Source organism: Neodiprion pinetum, chromosome 4, assembly GCF_021155775.2.
Source record: "Neodiprion pinetum isolate iyNeoPine1 chromosome 4, iyNeoPine1.2, whole genome shotgun sequence".
Taxonomy (NCBI): Eukaryota; Metazoa; Arthropoda; class Insecta; order Hymenoptera; family Diprionidae; genus Neodiprion; species Neodiprion pinetum.
The window spans coordinates 33,333,481-33,354,088 of NC_060235.2; the positions used below are offsets into that span (position 1 = coordinate 33,333,481).

Sequence of the window (20,608 nt, forward strand, 5' to 3'; positions counted from 1 at the left end):
AGGAGGACGGAGGTGGTCGAAAGTAGTAGGGGGTGGTAGGCAGGAGTAGTAGGAGTAGGAGTTGGATTAGAAGTAGGAGTAGGATTAGAAGAAGTAGGAGTAGGGGTAGGAGTTAGAGTAGAATTAGGAGTAGTAGGAGGTGGAGTTGGAGATGGAGTAGGAGTAGGAGTAGGATGGTGGGAGAAGGGGCGGGGAGGGGAAGGAGGTGGAGGGGAAGGAGGAAGGGGGAAGGGCAGGGGAGAGGGGGCGGGAAGGGTAGATTAGAGTATGAGGATGGGGTGGGGTAGGGTAGGGTAGGGTAGGTTGTAGGGTAGGGTAGGGTATGCTAGGGTAGGGTAGGGTAGGGTAGGGTAGGGTCGGGTAGGGTAGTTTAGGCCCCACTACCTCGCCTCTCCAACACCCCAACACCCCACCACCCCACCACACTGCCATCCCAACACCCTAACATCCCGCCACCCCAACACCCCAGACTACCTTACCACCTTGAATCACCTGCGACGACCCCCGTCCTTCTTGTCCACCTCGTGGTTCTCCTCCTCTTCCTCCATTGTCCTCCTTCTCGTTCTCGACCACCTCCGTTTACCTCTTACCACCGCCAACTACCTCCAACGACCTCGAACCAGCTCAAATCACCTTCAGCTACCTCCAACCACTGCTAATCACCTCCAACGACCACCTCTAACCACCTCGGGTTATTCCCTGAATACTGATAAACATTTTCAGTAAAAATTAGAACACATCACATTATTATCATAGATCATAAATATTGTGTAAGGATTAATATAACTTTTCTGTTGACAGATTTGACCAAGAAGACTTCAAGAAAATTATGAAGAATTAGAGGAATTTTATTAGCGCATTGATAGATACCGATTTTGGGCTTGCGCGATGAATGAATTGAAATAATTTATTGTAAACATGACAAGTTAAAAAAATTCAAGATAAAATACTGTAATGATTCAAATATAACCGCTCATTGTACACGGCACGATCGGATGAGGTTAGACCCAGGGAGTGGGGCACCTGGTCGCAAATTTAAGGAGAAAATTAGGAGGCTTGGTCTACGTCTCTCCAGGAGGAAGGAGGTGCGGAGGTTTTCCTCTCTGAAAAGAACTCGTAATCGATCCAAAATCGACCATTTAAAAATAATAAAGTGAATCTAAACTACGAGGACATACCTATTAAATTAAAAATTAAACACTCGAAAACCCAAGCACAAATTTAAAAAGAGACGATATAGAACGAGAAATAATTAAAGTGCAATAAAGAAATATAGTGCCTTGACGAAAGACGGTTATTGACAATTATTTATAATCTCAAGAATATCCACCAGTTTTAACCATATACACTGTTTTAAACAATATACACCTGGAATGAATGAATTGTGGAATGGATGAATGAATGAATTTTAAACCTAATGATGGCTCATGTGTGGATATATTTATAAATAAATTGAAATTTTCACTATACTACTCATAGTTTATAAAAGATTTTTAATATTGATTTCGAATAATTTTTAATTTTCAAGAAATTTTATAATACCTATAATTACAATTGCCATTAAATATTATAAAAATGTTTTACTCACTGTGCACAAATCCTCATTCTCCTCGTCTTTCTCGTCCTCCTCCTCGTTCACCTCGATCACCCGCAACCACCCCCAACCACCTCCGATGATCACCGCTGACCACCTCGGTTGATACCTCGAATACTAATAAATATTTTCAGTATTAGAACACATCAAAAATACTGTGTGAGAATTAATATAATTTGTTTATCGACATATTTTAGCAAGAAGATTATGAGAAAATTATAAAAGATTATAGAAATTGTATTAGTGCATTGATAGCTAATAGATCTGTGCTTGCGCGAAAACTGGATGCAAATAATTTATAGTACACATGACAAGTATGAAAGACTCTAAGGCAGCACGTGCTTCTACAGGATTCTAGGGATATTCAGGATTTGTGGGTAATTCACCTGGTGGATGAACAACATGCCGGAGAAAATTATTCCCCATCCAGCTCGGTACCATCGAGCTTACAGACATGACGGTAGCAACCCAAGGCTAGATTTTCACTCGCAGCAAGGTTCTGTGGCAATATTTAGCGTTGTTTTTCTCTTCATTTTTGGAGCTAAAAATTTTTGGTCTCAGATTCGATTTAAATGACCCTTTCCTCACCAATTGGACCCCCAGGAACTCAGAAAACGCGGCGAAAACAGCGTGGGATCAACAGGATAGAAATCACGAAGGAAAAAGCACCTGCTGAAAAATGTCGAAATCACAGGTTTTCGTTTTTTGGCTGTAACTTTTGATGCGTTGATCGCAGCGTATTGAGACTGCGCCCAATCGATTTCTCTCGCAAAATTACGTCGGAATGGTGCGTGAAAGAATTTATTTCAGCACTTTTCAAAATCGCGAAAATTTTCGCCAAAAATACAAAGGGGTAAGCCTTGCTGTTTTTTTGGGCGAAAAACTTTTAGTCTCCGATTCGGTTTGTGTGACCCTTTTCTGACCAATTGGACTCCCAGGAACTCAGAAAACGCAGCGAAAACAGCGTGGGATCAACAGGATAGAAATCACGAAGGAAAAAGCACCTGCTGAAAAATGTCGAAATCACGGGTTTTTGTTTTTTGGCTGTAACTTTTGATGAGTTGATCGCAGCGTATTGGGACTGCGCCCAATCGATTTCTCTCGCAAAATTACGTCGAAATAGTGCGTGAAAGAATTTATTTCAGCACTTTTCAAAATCGCGAAAATTTTCGCCAAAAATACAAAGGGGTAAGCCTTGCTATTTTTTTGGGCGAAAAACTTTTAGTCTCCGATTCGATTTGTATGACCCTTTTCTGACCAATTGGACTCCCAGGAACTCAGAAAACGCAGCGAAAACAGCGTGGGATCAACAGGATAGAAATCACGAAGGAAAAAGCACCTGCTGAAAAATGTCGAAATCACGGGTTTTTGTTTTTTGGCTGTAACTTTTGATGCGTTGATCGCAGCGTATTGGGACTGCGCCCAATCGATTTCTCCCGTAAAATTACGTCGGAATAGTGCGTGAAAGAATTTATTTCAGCACTTTTGAAAATCGCGAAAATTTTCGCCAAAAATACAAAGGGGTAAGCCTTGCTGTTTTTTTGGGCGAAAAACTTTTAGTCTCCGATTCGGTTTGTGTGACCCTTTTCTGACCAATTGGACTCCCAGGAACTCAGAAAACGCAGCAAAAACAGCGTGGGATCAACAGGATAGAAATCACGAAGGAAAAAGCACCTGCTGAAAAATGTCGAAATCACGGGTTTTTGTTTTTTGGCTGTAACTTTTGATGCGTTGATCGCAGCGTATTGGGACTGCGCCCAATCGATTTCTCTCGCAAAATTACGTCGGAATAGTGCGTGAAAGAATTTATTTCAGCACTTTTCAAAATCGCGAAAATTTTCGTCAAAAATGCAAAGGGGTAAGCCTTGCTGTTTTTTTGGGCGAAAAACTTTTAGTCTCCGATTCGATTTGTATGACCCTTTTCTGACCAATTGGACTCCCAGGAACTCAGAAAACGCAGCGAAAACAGCGTGGGATCAACAGGGTAGAAATCACGAAGGAAAAAGCACCTGCTGAAAAATGTCGAAATAACAGGTTTTCGTTTTTTGGCTGTAACTTTTGATGCGTTGATCGCAGCGTATTGGGACTGCGCCCAATCGATTTCTCTCGCAAAATTACGTCGAAATAGTGCGTGAAAGAATTTATTTCAGCACTTTTCAAAATCGCGAAAATTTTCGTCAAAAATACAAAGGGGTAAGCCTTGCTGTTTTTTTGGGCGAAAAACTTTCAGTCTCCGATTCGATTTGTATGACCCTTTTCTGACCAATTGGACTCCCAGGAACTCAGAAAACGCAGCGAAAACAGCGTGGGATCAACAGGATAGAAATCACGAAGGAAAAAGCACCTGCTGAAAAATGTCGAAATCACAGGTTTTCGTTTTTTGGCTGTAACTTTTGATGCGTTGATCGCAGCGTATTGGGACTGCGCCCAATCGATTTCTCTCGCAAAATTACGTCGAAATGGTGCGTGAAAGAATTTATTTCAGCACTTTTCAAAATCGCGAAAATTTTCGCCAAAAATACAAAGGGGTAAGCCTTGCTGTTTTTTTGGGCGAAAAACTTTTAGTCTCCGATTCGGTTTGTGTGACCCTTCTCTGACCAATTGGACTCCCAGGAACTCAGAAAACGCAGCGAAAACAGCGTGGGATCAACAGGATAGAAATCACGAAGGAAAAAGCACCTGCTGAAAAATGTCGAAATCACGGGTTTTTGTTTTTTGGCTGTAACTTTTGATGCGTTGATCGCAGCGTATTGGGACTGCGCCCAATCGATTTCTCTCGCAAAATTACGTCGAAATAGTGCGTGAAAGAATTTATTTCAGCACTTTTCAAAATCGCGAAAATTTTCGCCAAAAATACAAAGGGGTAAGCCTTGCTATTTTTTTGGGCGAAAAACTTTTAGTCTCCGATTCGATTTGTATGACCCTTTTCTGACCAATTGGACTCCCAGGAACTCAGAAAACGCAGCGAAAACAGCGTGGGATCAACAGGATAGAAATCACGAAGGAAAAAGCACCTGCTGAAAAATGTCGAAATCACAGGTTTTCGTTTTTTGGCTGTAACTTTTGATGCGTTGATCGCAGCGTATTGGGACTGCGCCCAATCGATTTCTCCCGTAAAATTACGTCGGAATAGTGCGTGAAAGAATTTATTTCAGCACTTTTGAAAATCGCGAAAATTTTCGCCAAAAATACAAAGGGGTAAGCCTTGCTGTTTTTTTGGGCGAAAAACTTTTAGTCTCCGATTCGGTTTGTGTGACCCTTTTCTGACCAATTGGACTCCCAGGAACTCAGAAAACGCAGCGAAAACAGCGTGGGATCAACAGGATAGAAATCACGAAGGAAAAAGCACCTGCTGAAAAATGTCGAAATCACGGGTTTTTGTTTTTTGGCTGTAACTTTTGATGCGTTGATCGCAGCGTATTGGGACTGCGCCCAATCGATTTCTCTCGCAAAATTACGTCGGAATAGTGCGTGAAAGAATTTATTTCAGCACTTTTCAAAATCGCGAAAATTTTCGCCAAAAATACAAAGGGGTAAGCCTTGCTGTTTTTTTGGGCGAAAAACTTTTAGTCTCCGATTCGATTTGTGTGACCCTTTTCTAACCAATTGGACCTTCAGGAGCTCAGAAAACGCAGCGAACACAACGTGGGATCAACAGGATAGAAATCACGAAGGAAAAAGCACCTGCTGAAAAATGTCGAAATCACAGGTTTTCGTTTTTTGGCTGTAACTTTTGATGCGTTGATCGCAGCGTATTGGGACTGCGCCCAATCGATTTCTCTCGCAAAATTACGTCGAAATAGTGCGTGAAAGAATTTATTTCAGCACTTTTCAAAATCGCGAAAATTTTCGCCAAAAATACAAAGGGGTAAGCCTTGCTGTTTTTTTGGGCGAAAAACTTTCAGTCTCCGATTTGATTTGTATGACCCTTTTCTGACCAATTGGACTCCCAGGAACTCAGAAAACGCAGCGAAAACAGCGTGGGATCAACAGGAGAGTTAAGTTACGAAGGAAAGTGCACCTGCTGAAATATGTCGAAAACACAGGTTCTCGTTTTTCGGCTGCAACTTCTGATGTGTCGATCGCAGCGTATTGGGACTGCGCCCAATCGATTTCTCTCGCAAAATTGCGTCGGAATAGTGCATGAAAGCATTTATTTCGGCACTTTTCGAAATCCCGAAAATTTTTGCCAAAAATGCAAAGGGGTTAGCCTTACTTCTTCTTCATTTTTGGAGCCGAAAATTTTTGGTCTCAGATACGATCTAAATGACCCTTTCCTGACTAATCGGACCCCTAGGAACTCAGAAAACGCAGCGAAAAGAGCGTGGGATCAACAGCAGAGAAATTACGAAGGAAATCTTCCAATTCTTGGCTGTAACTTTCGGCCTGCTGCTTTTCACCGCTTGAGGCTATACGCAATTGATATCTCCCGCAAGATTACATTGACGTAGGGTATCAACAAACCAATTCTATCATCTCTCAAAATCGGCAAATTTCAGTCCGAAAAATTTCAACGGCGCAAATTTCCATCTTTTTTTTGCGCTTCTGGAGCCAAAAACTCTCCGTTTCGTCATTTTTTCAAACGATCCTTTGTAGACGAATTGGACCCTAAAGAAATTCGAAAAGACCGTAAAAATGTGTGGGAAATAAATCCAAAGACAGACGAGCAAATTTTCAATCATTTATTCATTTTAATCCAGTTTGCATCAAGTACTAATGATAGAGTATCATTCATGTTATGTTCTGCGAAAGAGCATTGCACCTGTACGCAGGTCATTACTTGAGTAATACCTCCAATTTACGATAATCACTGCATTACACAATATCCCTCATTTTTAGCATCAGATAATATTCGTTGCACTTTTTATTTCTGACGTAATATTCAGATTTATTATTTAATATTCAATCATCCTTTTGCATTGCTATGTGACCTCGACTGTTATATATTACAGTTCACTGTATTATACAAGTTACGTTCCATACTGACACCCGATGGATGGTTGTAGAATTCGGACGCAAACACTATTTACCGGTGCAAATCTAGATATTTAAATTGATGGCATGAAATTTTGTTTCATACCTACAGACTTATAAAATGTATTAATCATTTTCAATCACACACGCCACAAAATTCACTATCTATGCGGCCTAAAAGTCAAACCCTAATGTTAGGTTACCCGCCACACATTTTTGTCACCAGCTGACATCGAACAGGCGTCACCATCATTTTCAGGATCGATTTCTTCACGCGTGACAGAAGAATATAAAGACAGTTGCCCCTTATGGGTTTTGGTGTGACAACCGAAAATCGTCGTGCGCTTGCGCCCCCAGAGATGTTCCAACGGTAGAGTTGAGAACTTATTGCAGAACATCATAGAGTTGACGATTTCGACATGATGCTGTCTGCATTCACTTCTGATCCTACTCCTACTGCATCAAATATTATAAAAATGTTAAACTCATCAAGCACAAATCCTCGTCCTCCTCGTAGACCTTGTTTTCCTCGTCTTCCACGTCCTCCTCCTCGTCCACCTCTGATCACCTCCAACAACTACCGATAACCACCTCGGGTTACACCTTTAATGGTAATAAATATTTTCATTATAAGAATACATAAAAAATATTGTACAAGGATTAGTATAGATGATTAATTAAATAATAATATAATAAATTTTATTAGCGCATTTATACCTACTGAATTTGTGCTTGCACGAGAAATGAATTCAAATAATTTATTATAAATATGACAAGTTTGAAAAATTTTGGATCAAACAGAATAACAATTGTCATTAAATATCATAAAAATGTTAAACTCACCGAACACAAATCATCGTCCTCATCGTCCTCCTCCTCGTCCACCTCCGACCACCTCCAACCACCGGCAACCACCTCCAACAACCACCGATAACCACTGCGGATTGTACCTTGAATAGTCATAAATATTTTCAGTATAAGGACACATCAAATATATTGTGTAAGGATTACTATAATTAATTAATCAATTAATAATGTAATAAATTTGAATAGCGCATTAACAGCTACTGAGTTTGGGCTTGCGCGAAAAATGAATTGAAATTATTTATTGTAAACATGACAAGTTAAAAAAATTTTAGATAAAATATAATTGCAATTACCATTAAATATTATAAACATGTTTTGCTCACCGTGCACAAATCCTCGTCCTCCTCGTCCACTTCGTCTCCTCCTCTTCCTCGACATCCTTCTCCTCGTCCACCTCGATCAGCCGCAACCACCGCCTACCACCTCCAACGACCAACGCTAACCACTTCGGGCTATACGTCGAATACTAATAAATGAGCGCTTGTCCTGGAAGTCGAGTTTCACCAGGTGGTCGACCTCAAGCGCCGGAATCATGGAGCGCATGTCCTAGAAGTCAAGTTTCACCAGGAACCGGACCTGGAGCGTAGAAACTACGAGGCGCTTGTCCTGGAAGTCGAATTTCACCAGATAGCGGACCTGGAGAGCAGGAACCACGGAGCGCTTGTTCTGGAAGTCGAGTTTCACCAGGTAGCGGACCTGGAGCGTAGAAACTACGGAGCGCTTGTCCTGGAAGTCGAGTTGCACCAGGAAGCGGACCTGGAGCGTAGAAGCTGCGGGGCGCTTGTCCTGGAAGTCGATTTGCACCAGGAAGCGGATCCGGAGCGCAGGATCCAGGAGGTAGAGAACCCGGTACTCGAAATTTGCGGAGCGCGATTCTCACACGTCCGCTCTACTGCGTGGTTGTTTCCAAACTGAGGAATTCGTCCAACTGATTTTCGTCTATATAGATCAAGAGAGAAAAAATTTTGGGTGCCGTCACTTTCTGGACATCCGAACATCCAAAATTTGGTTTCGACCTTTAAATACTATGTATGTATGATGATATGATGTATGATGTATGACGTATGATTTTAGTTTTCACATTTCAGACATGAAATGCGCACCTTATATTTCTTGCCGATTCCAGATTCAAGCGGCTAGGTCCTTCGATGATCAGCCGTTGACTCAAGATATTCTTAGGTTAACAGGTTAGCTAATAATAATGCTGCCGAACGGTTCTGCTACCGTTGGATGATAAAAATTTTTGCTCGTACCTTTCAAATGTGTGTTAAAATAAACTCGAAGTTTTATGAAGCTTCATTCTTTCCGAGGTTCTTTCTCTCCCTATGAAAAAAAAATCCCCTAGTCACCTTTTTAGGCCTTTAAATCAGGACACTGCGTTTAATACTGTCTGATATACGGAGCATCCATTTCATCTCGATCAAAATTAGCGCATCCGTGCTGTAATGCAGTTACTCTGAACTTCTTTTCATAAGAACACTTTTCGAAAACAATTCTGCTTCTCTACCCAACGTAGATACTTCATTTGCGACTAGCTAAATCAGCGTTTCGATTCTATGCCTACGAAAATTCAAGATCGAGAGAGCAAATGAAAAGTTGTTGGAATAATTATGAATATTAATGTTATGGATACATCGAGCGCGTGTCGAATAGAATCCCATTTCGAAATGAATAATTCTTTTATTCTCATATTATAGTCGTATTATTGTAGATAATCTAGTTTGTCTCCTGGAAAATTATAAAATTTATCGTTTGCATCACGTATTAATCGTAAATGGATCATATATAATAATATCGTACATGGACCGCATATACATATATACTTTTTGCCTGTGCATCATTGTTACATCTGATCTAAATATGTATAAATTCTTCTCTTGGGTACCTATGCTTCAATTAAAGGGTAGCAACAAGTACTGGCTTGGGCTTACCGTTGCAAAGACTGTGTTACTCGGAAGGTTAATGCAGCCAGTATCAAGTCGAAATCGGTAACTCTCTGGTGTTCTGCAATAAGTTCTCAACTCTGCCGTCGGAACATCTCAGCGGGCGCAAGTCATGTGCAAGTGCACGGTGATCTTCGGTTGTCACACCAGTGGTCACACCATAGCCCATAAGGGCAACTGTCCTTATATTTTTTAGTAAACGCCAATGTTGTGTATCTACGTAATCGCTATAATCTGATTTTTCCTAAAACAATACGTGAGACGAAAATTATTAAGCGATACGTTATAATAATTCATCTATACCGATAAATTTATCTTTTTCCACTTTTGCTTCTATTGAAGGATTTTATATTAGAATAAAATTAATTTACCGATGTTCAACTGCAGTTTGATTCGGGAAATTCCAAATCTCGAATATTGAAAGTCAATGCTGTGAAGTGGGCGCTCGTCCGTAATGTCGAAATTCGATATCTAGCTACTAATCTACAGCCATCGCCTAATTTCAGTTAACTGAATGTACGTGATTGGACGTACGGTTATTTCTTATTTGCGTAAATGCGCGAGATTGGGATTACGTGTTTTGCAATAACCAAGTGAAAAATATAGAGCATCTATATGATGAACATGTTCATGAATGACTATCGAGTCTCGTGAAAAGCCTAACCTAGTTGGCAAACCGTCACGCTAACCATGAATCTTCAAACCTTATTCCAAGACTTCAATCCTGGGTAATTTCATTAGTGCATATTCGTTACCTGCTCGTTCTTCGTTTAAAAAAAAAACTGCTTACACAGAATTTTGACAGTATTATTTCACCCCTTCATAATTATCTGTCAACATTTTCCATAGCACGCTTCAGCTTCAATAAAGTTCATCCACTTGCATTGGAACACCTACAACTATAACCAATGTTTTCCTTTCACCAAATCCGATTGATTTTTATCAAAATTTAGATTATAATGTTATAAATTCAATTCTACTTGTTGAATCCATAATAGTATGTACGATTTTTACACATTTTTCTTCAAAAAGTTCCACTACTGCACCTAGGTGCCTTTTTTCTTCGACGAATAAAGCTAATGTCCTAGATATTTAGAGTATTACATTAGTCACGAATGAATTCTTTTCTATTGTTTGACCTGTGGAATCCAAAAGATTCTATGATTCCTAGACAACTAAATCTAGCTTAACCTTTTTCTCTACACAATATTCACGCTTACGTCTGTATTTTTCTTCATAAATTCCAGCAAGTTCTTGGTGCACTGCTGCCTAATGGTATTCACGGTGTTATTTGCTCTCCGAAAGGACGATGAGATAGAATGGAGCTACTGGTCCGTTTTTAGTCCAATATGGTTTTGGAAAGGCATGGTAATTCTGGGGGCAACGGTTGGAAGCTATATCTGGTGGAGGCATCCCCATGCTAGGCTGGAAGGCGAATCCTATGTTCATTATAAAGCAATGCTGATCACTTTAGCACTACACCTAATTTTGTTGATGTTCGAATTACTTGTATGTGACAAGCTAGAATCCGGAAGACACTTGTGGATATTAGTCTTCATACCACTGATTTTTATATCAATCGTATCGATAGCTGTAAGTATAGAGCTTACTTGATTGAGGCACTTTACCCTAGAAGTACGATTTTAAGTTTTTTTTTCTGTATCTAATTTACCTTAATAATAATTTCTAATCTATCTCGAATACAACTGTAAAATTCAACTTTTTATTTTTTCCAGGTATGCATTTGGGCTGTGAAACACGATCGATCATTTGAGCTGGAATTATTTTGCGCAGTCAATGTGTTACAATTTATATTCATTGCTCTGAGATTGGATGGTTTTATTTCGTGGAGTTGGGAAGTTGTATTTGTGCCTCTCTGGGCGTTGTTATGTTTGTCGCTAGTTGCTGTTTTATATGCTATCGTTTTTGCTGCCGTCTTACTTAGAACTCCACAAATAAATGCGCGGCAAAGGCGGACGTCATTAAATTCTGCATTGGGATACACTTTTCTAGTAGTTCCCATTTTAGTATTTCAGGTGAGCCCTTTTTGCTATTAGAAAATAATACGTTGGAAATTAAATAAATCCATGAAAATTCTCATATCAAGAACTTTATAGTTCTAATTGAACTAACGTTTGTATAAAATTTTTTATGCAGGTGCTATTAGCTAATAAATTAGACGGTGACCCGATCAAGTATACAACCGTGGCGATGCCGTTGCTAGTTTCTCACATCACTCTTATAATAATGTCATTTGGAGCCAAAGGTGGAAATAGATGTAAGTCTCACAGTTTTAAAGTAATTTGTACCTCTTTAAGCTTAACTGTAACTTCCAGATTTACTGATTTTCGTCTTGTTATAGATGGAGAGCACGTAACATTCGAATCTAAATTATTTTATTAAGAAACTTTTCGGACCACTTATGTTGGAGTATAATCACAAAGTCACAAAGTGGCAGTCGGGCTGGCGAACTCCGTTGCAGCTGGCAGGGGTGGCGTGTGTTCAAATCCGTGTTTATATATATTTCAATTTATGGCAAACACGAATTTGGAGTATGTAAGAGCATTTTTTTCTAAATTCGTTCAGTGAAGATTATTACTTTTTTACTACCATTACATATCACACAAGTTGGTTCAGTTGAAGCCATGATGACAATGCACAAACAATTGCGTACACTATTAGCTGATTTGATGTAAAAAACATACGTAAGGGAATGTGCTAGAATCTATGAAAATTGGCACTTTTGACATGATCTGTCGGCATATTAGCCACGGGATTTTGGTCTGTCATTTTATGTCCGGCTTGCAGTATCTTGACAAGAACTCATTGGTCTGGCAATATCATTATACAATAGATCACATCACTAGTTATCATTCAAAAAAAAATCAGCTTTGATAAAATGATTTATTTTTAATTTTTTTATTTACTTGCAACGCGGTCCCCGATAGTCACAACGGAATTCGCCAGCTAGGCCGCCACTTTGTGATCCAGTGATTATACTACCATTTCAAAAACTTCCTTAATAAAATAATGTAGCTTCGAACATTGCTGATTCTTAGACAATTATTAACATATCATATGAATAGAAACTGTCGTGTTAAAATTCTTGAATAGTTTTACTTATTTATTCATTTACCTTTGTCTTTTTAAGGGTGGTTTGGCATTAGAAAAGATTTCTATCACTTCCTCTTAGGGTTGTGCCCACTGCTTCAAGAGTATGGTAATATCTCGTATCAACCAAGGAGTGACGCGGATCAGCCACCATCCGAGCCGATGATATCTGAAAAAAGTCAAAAGCGTATTAAGAAACACGACCTAACTAAACCTGTTGTGCCTGTAGAGATCATAGACATGCCTGACTGAGCGTCCAATTATAGTTGCTTACACAAAACGAGTATAATCAGGTCTACCTGATTAACCACTCGGTTCAAATCATCACAATAATTGTTCGTAACACAATCGAATGTATAGTTCTTTCTCTTAATTACACCAGGATGAGCCAAAGTATCCTAATTATGAAAAGTCAAATCTTGAAATTCTGCCAGTTATCATTACAGAGTCCACATTAACTAAAACGATTCTCTCTAAATTCTCCTGTCAGAAATAATTGAATTAATATTTTTTTTGCTGCTTGTAATTACGCATACAGTACATAGAACTTTGAAATGAGTTACTTGAGGCAAGTTGAAGGACTCTTAATTATTAGTTTATTCTGCCAAATGGCCGCTGATTAGATTTGTGACTGAAATCAGCTGAAGCGTGTAGCGTTATCTCATCGTTTTTAATCAGATGGTAAGTTTCAATTGCAATATGATCGATCAATTAAATCCTACGCAATATTGGATTTCGTCCTTGACTGAAGTTTTTCAAAGTTTTCCCAAAAACTTCGCAATTGACTTCTCAAATGTATGAAATCTCGGGAAATTGTTTCGAATCACTTCAGATTGTGATTAAGACGTGAAAAACTGCACAAGCAAAATATTTTCAACAGCTCTATGCTTTATTGGTCAAATTTCAAGAAGGTTCTCTTACGCGGAATACTAAGGGCAAAATTTCAAATAAGTTGACACCTGTCATTTGTGAAAAAATTATTAGTGTGGGACTTTTACCATGTATATGTGGCTAGTTATATTCCTGAAATCAATGGTAGGTCAAATTTCCAGTCAGACGATCAAGTTTTGTCACTCGTCCATGACAGCTCAAGGGAATTCCTTTTTGAGTAATATATTTTGGAACTCTACTAACTCAAGTGGTAGAATATTACTTGTCAAGTGTTGAGTAATGATCAAGTAAATCAAAATGTTAACATGTTGCCTGACAATCGATATACGCCGGGATATTTTGTCTTACGAAAGATTACGAAACGGGCCATAAATAAAATACATGAAAATTCTTTGCCTGTATATTTACTCACCGTGCAATTGCAGTGTCATTAGTATCTTATTATTAAAAAATTGAAAAATAGGAGCTGAAGACTGTAGGTGTTTGTATTACGTATACTAACATTAAGAATCGTTCATGTATGTACGTCACGTGTCAAATAATTTTTATCTTATCAGTTTCGTTGAGGAAACGGATTGGACACAAGACTGAGTGCCTCGCATCTGTAGCATAGTATTAAATTGTACAAACAGAACTTGACGAAAAAGAAATAATGATGAGAGATGAAAATCACGTAAAAATTATTACTTTTAATGGAGTGTTGTTGGCGTTGGTATAAATGGAAGCATTAAAGTGCTCAATCATTCGTCACTAATTATACGTTACGTAAAAATTATGTACAGATCTTGTTATATTATAATAACATTATTATATAGTCTATATATGTACACACCATATATATGTATATCAGGGTGGACTTTAAAAAGGTTATTTTGGAATTTCGACTGTCCCGCCGCCCAAATCGACTCGAAATAATTTAAAAATAATTCCCTCATTTGTTCAGATTTTCACCTCAACTGTAACCCCACCCACCCACATGATGGATTTACCCATTTAAAATACACGTGTTCCGAATACATTCTCAGTATATATTTTATTAAAAGAGTAATAATGTTCAAAAAAGTCAGTAACTGCGAAGTTTTAGTGGGCACTAATGCTACTATCTGAGAAAAAAGTCACATCATCATACCAACCGATCTAGACGAATTGCACTTCCTCTGAATAAATAAAAAAGTCAGATTTCAAGGGTGTGCAATTCGTTGGGATTGCATGGTATAATGATGTGAATTCTTTCTCAGATAGTAGCACTAATGCTCACTGAAACCTCGCAGTCAGAGATTTCTTTGAACGTTATTACTCTTACAATAAAATATATGCTGAGAATGTATCCGGAACACGTGTATTTTAAATGGGAAAATCCATCCTGTTGGCGGGAGGGGAAAAACTGAAAGAATTAGGGAATTGTTTTCGAATTATTTCGAGCCGATTTGGGGGGTGGGACAGTGGAAATTTAAAAATGATCTTTTTAAGGATCATCCTAATATATGTATATATACACACCTACATAGGTATATATATATATACATTAGGGTGTTTCAGAAACAAAAATTTTCCACCGTGACACCCCCTAAGAAGTTTATTTAGGTTAAAAGAAAGATTGTGTGAAAAATTGATGTTTTGCGTTATGAGGAAGATCGCGCTCATTTGATTTTCCACGTTTTTCACATTTTTTTTGAATTTGTAAAGAAGCACATTATAGCACTTCAAGTATTATTTCTTGCCTAACATTTATATTCAGCCGAAAGATCACATCCATAATACAACAATATTTTAACTGGGAATCTTATTCTTCTAAATTAAAAGTTCATATCAAATTATAACTATTTTATGAGATTGAATTAATAATGAAAACGTCGTCAGATACGTTTCTAAAACATCAACTGAAGACCTAATATTACAAGTGTGGGTCTTCTTAAATTGATATTATGTGATTGATGTCAGTAATAAAAATAAAATTATATTCACGATACTTCATAAATTTAAAAAAATGTATAAAAGGGAAAAATCAACTGAGCGCGATCTTAAATATAACGTAGAACGCTAATCTCTTGACTGAATCATTCTTTTAACGTGAACAATTTTCTTAGGGAGTGCCTTGGTGGAAAATCACATATTATTTTTTGTTGAAATACCGTAATATACATATACATTATTATATTGTATCGAATAATTATTATACATTATACACGTTTACTGATATAACAATTGATTGATTTATTATTATTATTATTATTATTATATTATGTGTACATATATATAGTATAATATATATGTATATGTATTACGCGTAAGAAAAAATTACGACCTAATAAAGTTTATATTTTTTTGGTATGACGTTAATATATTGAGAATTGGATTTACTTAATATTGAATCATTTCAATGCGAAAGATGAAACAACTAGACACGTAAATTTCAGTTTCAATCAAATCCTTTCTCTCTGAATTGACACATCCATTATGACGTAGCTATTAAAATATAACTCGTTCAATATGCAGTTTGATATCGCTGCTGGGCTGTATGGATTTCCCAACTTATTATTAGTCTAACAATGATGGTACATAATTGTAATCTGTATGCTTCGGTTCGATCGTACGTTTTACCACATCGGAATGTACTCGGGTGCCCAACTTCGTCCTAGCAAAGACGATACTCTGCCGGCTGCACTTGCAACGTCGTACTTAGAGTCTTCCAGCAGCGACGTTTCGTATACGTACAATTCCCGAAGACGCTCTGCGCACAGAACTACAAAATCGACGAATCCAGAGCATCTGAAAAATAACAAAATAATGACTTGAAAATTAAAGTCAACCGGGTACTGAATTCCAATTGCAATTTAGCATCTATTAACTCCTAAACAATTCAGACTTATTTCCAGTTCTGTAAACTGTAAAAGTTTCCGTAAATTTATGGAAATCTTAAGATTGCGTTGATGTAACTGTTTTAAGATTTCTGAGTTGTATACTATTATAGGTTCATCTCTAGCAGATACTTTGAGTGAAAAATGTCTGCTAGAATGAACCAAGAAACTTGTGGAATAGTGTGCATACGTGAGTTCACAGTCACCAAGGCCGACGGCGGCGAGTTGGGGGCATCCTCTAGCAGCGGATATCAAAGCTTGATCAATTGGTCCAGGACTGTGTCTACTGATGACGAGCTCCACAAGCCGGGGACAAAACTTTCCAATCCTAGCAACGACTGCTGCAGGTGCATCTTCGCCGAAGTAGAGGTGAGTAACGGGTACATAGGAGGCAAGAAGTGGTGCGAAATCGTCTTCGTCCGTGATGTAGGATAATCTGCAAAGATCAGGTATAATCTTTTGCACTAACTGTCCATTAAACGATCGAGCGATAGCTAATCATTTGGAGCTAATTGATGCAAACTCACAATACAAAGTTGATGTTTGGCGAGTGAGTTGCCAAGGCAAGCCACGCTCTGTCACTTAGACGTGGTAGAGGTTTTGATTCAGGATACGCTTCGACCCTGAGCGTCTCTAGACGAACGTGTTTCTCCACGCTGAGAGCCACCAGAAGTTCATCGCTTAGGAGAGAATAAGATAGCGAGAGTTCACGGAGACATTGGCAATGCTCAGCGAGTGCTAGAATACCTTGCGTAATTGAATAAAATATTATATTATAGTTTACCGTGTAAAAGTGATGATGAGCTGAGGCTTTGGTGATTCGTTTCATTCAATTAGCCCATTCGATTTTTTGTACACTATAGTGTGCAATTTTGACTTAAGTTTCTTACGATTTTCTCGAAATATCACTGCATATTAAATAATTGTCAAGTATGTGAAGTTGGGGGTAAAATTTTCTGATAAATCAATTGCCGCAATTTTTTTTTTTTTGTAGAATTATTCTCACATTGCGAGAAAAGTGTAAATTTTGATTAAAAAAAAGTCAATTTCCAAAACATGTCCAAAATATATCATAATCGTCCAAAAAGTGTTTCTTTATTCAAATAAAGGGATTTTGGTGGCAATAATTTTACCTCTTGGCGACAATCGAGGGCAACTCTTGATCCGTAGAAGTTGCAGCGTTCCAGATGTACTCAATGCTAGGGTGGCTAAAGATGGATCATCCACGGGCGTGTGATCGATATCTAGTGACCTAAGCGGCGAATGATCAAGGGCAATAATTAGAGCTGACGTAAATTTCTTCTCCTCGATGTCCATGAATGCTGGCTTCGCAGCACTCATCAGCGTTAGTGTCTGGGGGGTTGAATAAAAAATTGTCATTCAAGAATGGTAATCTTAATTGTGTATATGACATTTAAAAAAACTATAATCTTCTCCCTGGGCGAATAATCACCTTTCTCTAGTGTGCGTGAGACGATCATAATCGTACAGTCTTCAAAAACAAATTTTTGAATTTACTCCGTAATCAAAAAATGTAAAATCTACGAGTATACGAACCTTCAAGGAAGAGTTGACCAGGCGGGAAAGAACGATGCAGGCAGCCTCCGCAGACTCGACAGAGTTGTCCGTTTTGAGAGAAACGTCGCGGATGTGGTTACCGTGACGCCGTAGTATGTAATCAATCCGGTGGGGGTTGGTGGAGCTGCACAGAGATTGAAATGAAGGGAAAGGATATTTCGGAGTAGCACGTGTTGCTGGTCGTTAGAAGCGGACACGTGCTAGCAAAAAGAATAATTCTATGAGCCTTCTGCAGGTAGGTGAAAGAACGCGTATCCTTGACATCTCACTGCACGTACAGCTTTGTAGCTCTTTCACTAATCGTTGCAGTATTCAATACGTCGACGAATGTATACACGTCAACCCCTTTCCCACCCCCAATCTATTTTTACTATTACCCGTGGCTCAATTGATTTCTCGACTTACTTGTCTGCTTGGCTCAAGTTGAATTCAACCGTTCGCCAGAGCGACGGACTGTGCACAACCATCTCCCAGTGTTTGCAGACCAACGAAGCCGATATTAATTCGTCATAAGATAAATTGCCGAAGATTCGAGCCAGCGCTTCAGCTGGAAGCGTCGCCCAGCTAAATTTGCTGCCGTTGTAGTTCATCTTCATTGTAGCTTTTTATTTCACAAGTCCGAAGCTGCTGACATCAATTCATCGATCAGACGGTTGCTGCAATGTTTTGAACTAATTACACTCACGCTGTGTAAAATTAATATACCATACTGACGTACTATATTTCATACAGGTACATGAAGCATTGCGTATCGAATTTGAACGAACCGTCATCAGGACTATAAAATATCTGTAATACAGAAATTTTATAACAACGTGTAAAATAGTATTCGTTCGAAGCGATTCTTATATTCTTGGCCTCAAAATCGAATTTCTAAAAGTTATTACGCTAATATGGAGTTATTGCTATGGTGTAATGATTATACCTTAGCGTTGTGTTGTGTTGGATATAAAAATATTTCACATTATTCAGTATGTGTAGATTCATGTCAGTTTCTTCGAATATATTTCGCTTTCTAGTTTCACTTACATGTAGCCCAGATCACAATACAATCGCGATATATCAATCAGATTGCAACGCAGCTGCAGAGTGCTCTTTATTACAACTAAAACGGATGTTAGTAGGATGAGGAAAATTCTCGTTTTACCCTTAAGCGTGGTACATGATCAATTAACGACGCTAATTCGCTACACATTTAATGTCAAGTCGTATAAGCTGCTCTCACGTTGTATGATCATCGAATACGTAATAATAACGACCTATACCTATATTGGGATGCAAACGTACAACGAAGTAGGCTGAAAAATTATAAAGACGATTTACTGTTAAAAATCTGCGTTCACGCTCTAGTACGAATTGAAGTACAGTTTCTATCGACGTTTAACGTTGCACCTTGTTTCCGTAGCCAGCTTATATCTCGACGGATATACCTAGCGTACATTGTCTGAACGAGGCAGCGACTCGCGAGTCTCGACCAAGTTCAGCGCAGCCACGTGCCAGCCGCTCACGTGCGCCTATCAATGGGAAATTTCTGTCGAATGCGGGACACAGGCATCGGCGTATTTACGTAACCTGCATAACTATAGTGCACGTTGTACGTATATTAGTACCTCTGTATATCAGGACTGTCAGCTTCTGCACTAGACATTGCGCAACTCAAAAATATAATTGGAATCGATTTCATTAAATTGTTTTTTTGGTTTTTTAGATTCGATCGGTTCGATGAAAGTTAAAAGCTGTACGCGCCGTTACAAATTGAGACTGATGCATAATACCGAATCTTAACATTTCATTAAAAATCGCTCACGTGCATTCTAAGATATGTAGCCATTTATAACATATTTAAACATTTGTATCCGAGTAATGCATATAACTTATAGTTATTATCGACATTTTACGTGCTGTTTCTCAAGCTGCAGTTATATTTTCTTTCAAAGATCAACTTTTACACCCAGCTGCGGTTGCTATTATAGACGCTACTTGCGAAACATCGATGCAGCAAAATTATTCCCGAAGGCGTGAAAACTCTCTTCGTAGTTTAGAACATTATATACACAGTATTCGCAATTACTTAGACATTCTTGTATTGTATTATGTAGCACGATAGTTTTGTATCCATAGATGATCTGTGGATTATTCGCGATGGTGCATGGTAAGCCTAAAAATGTTTCGTTATGTTTTCTAATACCCATCACATATTCCGTAAGTATTCAAATTTATGGACCTAATCTACGCGATGAAAAATAGAAAACGGACATGTTTCTACGATACGTGCAGTAATAATTTTGGAAGGGAAGGGAAAAAACGGTATCTTGCACAGTTGGATTTTGAGGCGGGTTCACTCGAGACGCCTTCACTATCTAATTCAATATAATACTACAACAAATCCGATTATACGATATCGTATTCAAATTTACCGAGATCATAAAATACTTTAATAATTATTTTAAAGAATGAGCAAGGTGTGTAATTCATTAACGTTTAAAGAATTAAGTTTTTACTTTAATAACTTTGCACTGCTTTTATTCCAATATTAATATTTTTTTTATCCAAATCCGCAGAGTGCGGGACTGAGATCGTTCTGTGTTCAGCGAGGTTCACAGACTGTGGGATAACCGACTGTTGTAGGCATTGCGAAATTCGCACGCAGCGCTGGAGAATGACGGCCGGCATCGCGATTACGAAGTAATGATCGAATTGAAGTTTCGCGATATTAAATTTAGTAGAGATTCATGTGTACCCAAAGGAAAATCTGAAAACTCGTAACGAGATGAAATAACTATAATTACTCA

At 38.4% G+C, this 20,608-nt stretch overlaps 2 protein-coding genes across 11 annotated transcripts; one reads left to right on the forward strand and one right to left on the reverse strand.

Moving 5' to 3' along the window:
• Positions 1 to 6,261: 6,261 nt before the first annotated feature.
• Positions 6,262 to 20,412, reverse strand: LOC124216095 (F-box/LRR-repeat protein 3). Of its 9 annotated transcripts, XM_069135156.1 has the most exons (10): positions 18,222 to 18,605; positions 17,796 to 17,940; positions 17,372 to 17,591; positions 16,766 to 16,985; positions 16,429 to 16,674; positions 12,515 to 16,149; positions 9,367 to 9,622; positions 7,759 to 8,374; positions 7,412 to 7,518; positions 6,262 to 7,171 (listed from the first exon to the last, which is right to left on the reverse strand). In XM_069135156.1, the coding sequence occupies exons 1-6, from the start codon at positions 18,410 to 18,412 to the stop codon at positions 15,978 to 15,980; spliced, it is 1,194 nt and encodes a 397-aa protein (XP_068991257.1). In that variant the 5' UTR covers positions 18,413 to 18,605; the 3' UTR covers positions 6,262 to 7,171; positions 7,412 to 7,518; positions 7,759 to 8,374; positions 9,367 to 9,622; positions 12,515 to 15,977. The 9 variants fall into 9 exon arrangements, 8 of the variants coding, with proteins under 8 accessions (XP_068991257.1, XP_046476172.1, XP_046476174.1 ...); XM_046620216.2 differs by lacking the exons at positions 6,262 to 7,171; positions 7,412 to 7,518; positions 7,759 to 8,374; positions 9,367 to 9,622 and adding exons at positions 11,316 to 11,428; positions 20,318 to 20,412 and having other exon boundaries at positions 18,222 to 18,472; XM_046620218.2 differs by lacking the exons at positions 6,262 to 7,171; positions 7,412 to 7,518; positions 7,759 to 8,374; positions 9,367 to 9,622 and adding exons at positions 11,316 to 11,428; positions 20,234 to 20,405 and having other exon boundaries at positions 18,222 to 18,472.
• LOC124216096 (transmembrane protein 185A) lies at positions 9,948 to 15,720 on the forward strand. Of its 2 annotated transcripts, none has more exons than XM_046620219.2 (5): positions 9,948 to 10,106; positions 10,626 to 10,971; positions 11,115 to 11,414; positions 11,536 to 11,656; positions 12,530 to 15,720. In XM_046620219.2, the coding sequence occupies exons 1-5, from the start codon at positions 10,069 to 10,071 to the stop codon at positions 12,739 to 12,741; spliced, it is 1,017 nt and encodes a 338-aa protein (XP_046476175.1). In that variant the 5' UTR covers positions 9,948 to 10,068; the 3' UTR covers positions 12,742 to 15,720. The 2 variants fall into 2 exon arrangements, with proteins under 2 accessions (XP_046476175.1, XP_046476176.1); XM_046620220.2 differs by lacking the exon at positions 12,530 to 15,720 and adding an exon at positions 11,741 to 12,504.
• Positions 20,413 to 20,608: the final 196 nt, after the last annotated feature.

Bases quoted from the DNA above. Each gene is read 5' to 3' on its own strand.
- LOC124216096 (XM_046620219.2), top strand. From the start codon at position 10,069: ATGAATCTTCAAACCTTATTCCAAGACTTCAATCCTGG. The intron at 10,107-10,625 runs GTAATTTCATTA...CATAAATTCCAG, and splicing joins TTCCAAGACTTCAATCCTGG to CAAGTTCTTGGTGCACTGCT. The intron at 10,972-11,114 runs GTAAGTATAGAG...TATTTTTTCCAG, and splicing joins TATCAATCGTATCGATAGCT to GTATGCATTTGGGCTGTGAA.
- LOC124216095 (XM_069135156.1), bottom strand. From the start codon at position 18,412: ATGAAGATGAACTACAACGGCAGCAAATTTAGCTGGGCGACGCTTCCA. The intron at 16,675-16,765 runs GTGAGTTTGCAT...TGATCTTTGCAG, and splicing joins CCAAACATCAACTTTGTATT to ATTATCCTACATCACGGACG. The intron at 16,150-16,428 runs GTATGCACACTA...GTTATTTTTCAG, and splicing joins CTTGGTGACTGTGAACTCAC to ATGCTCTGGATTCGTCGATT.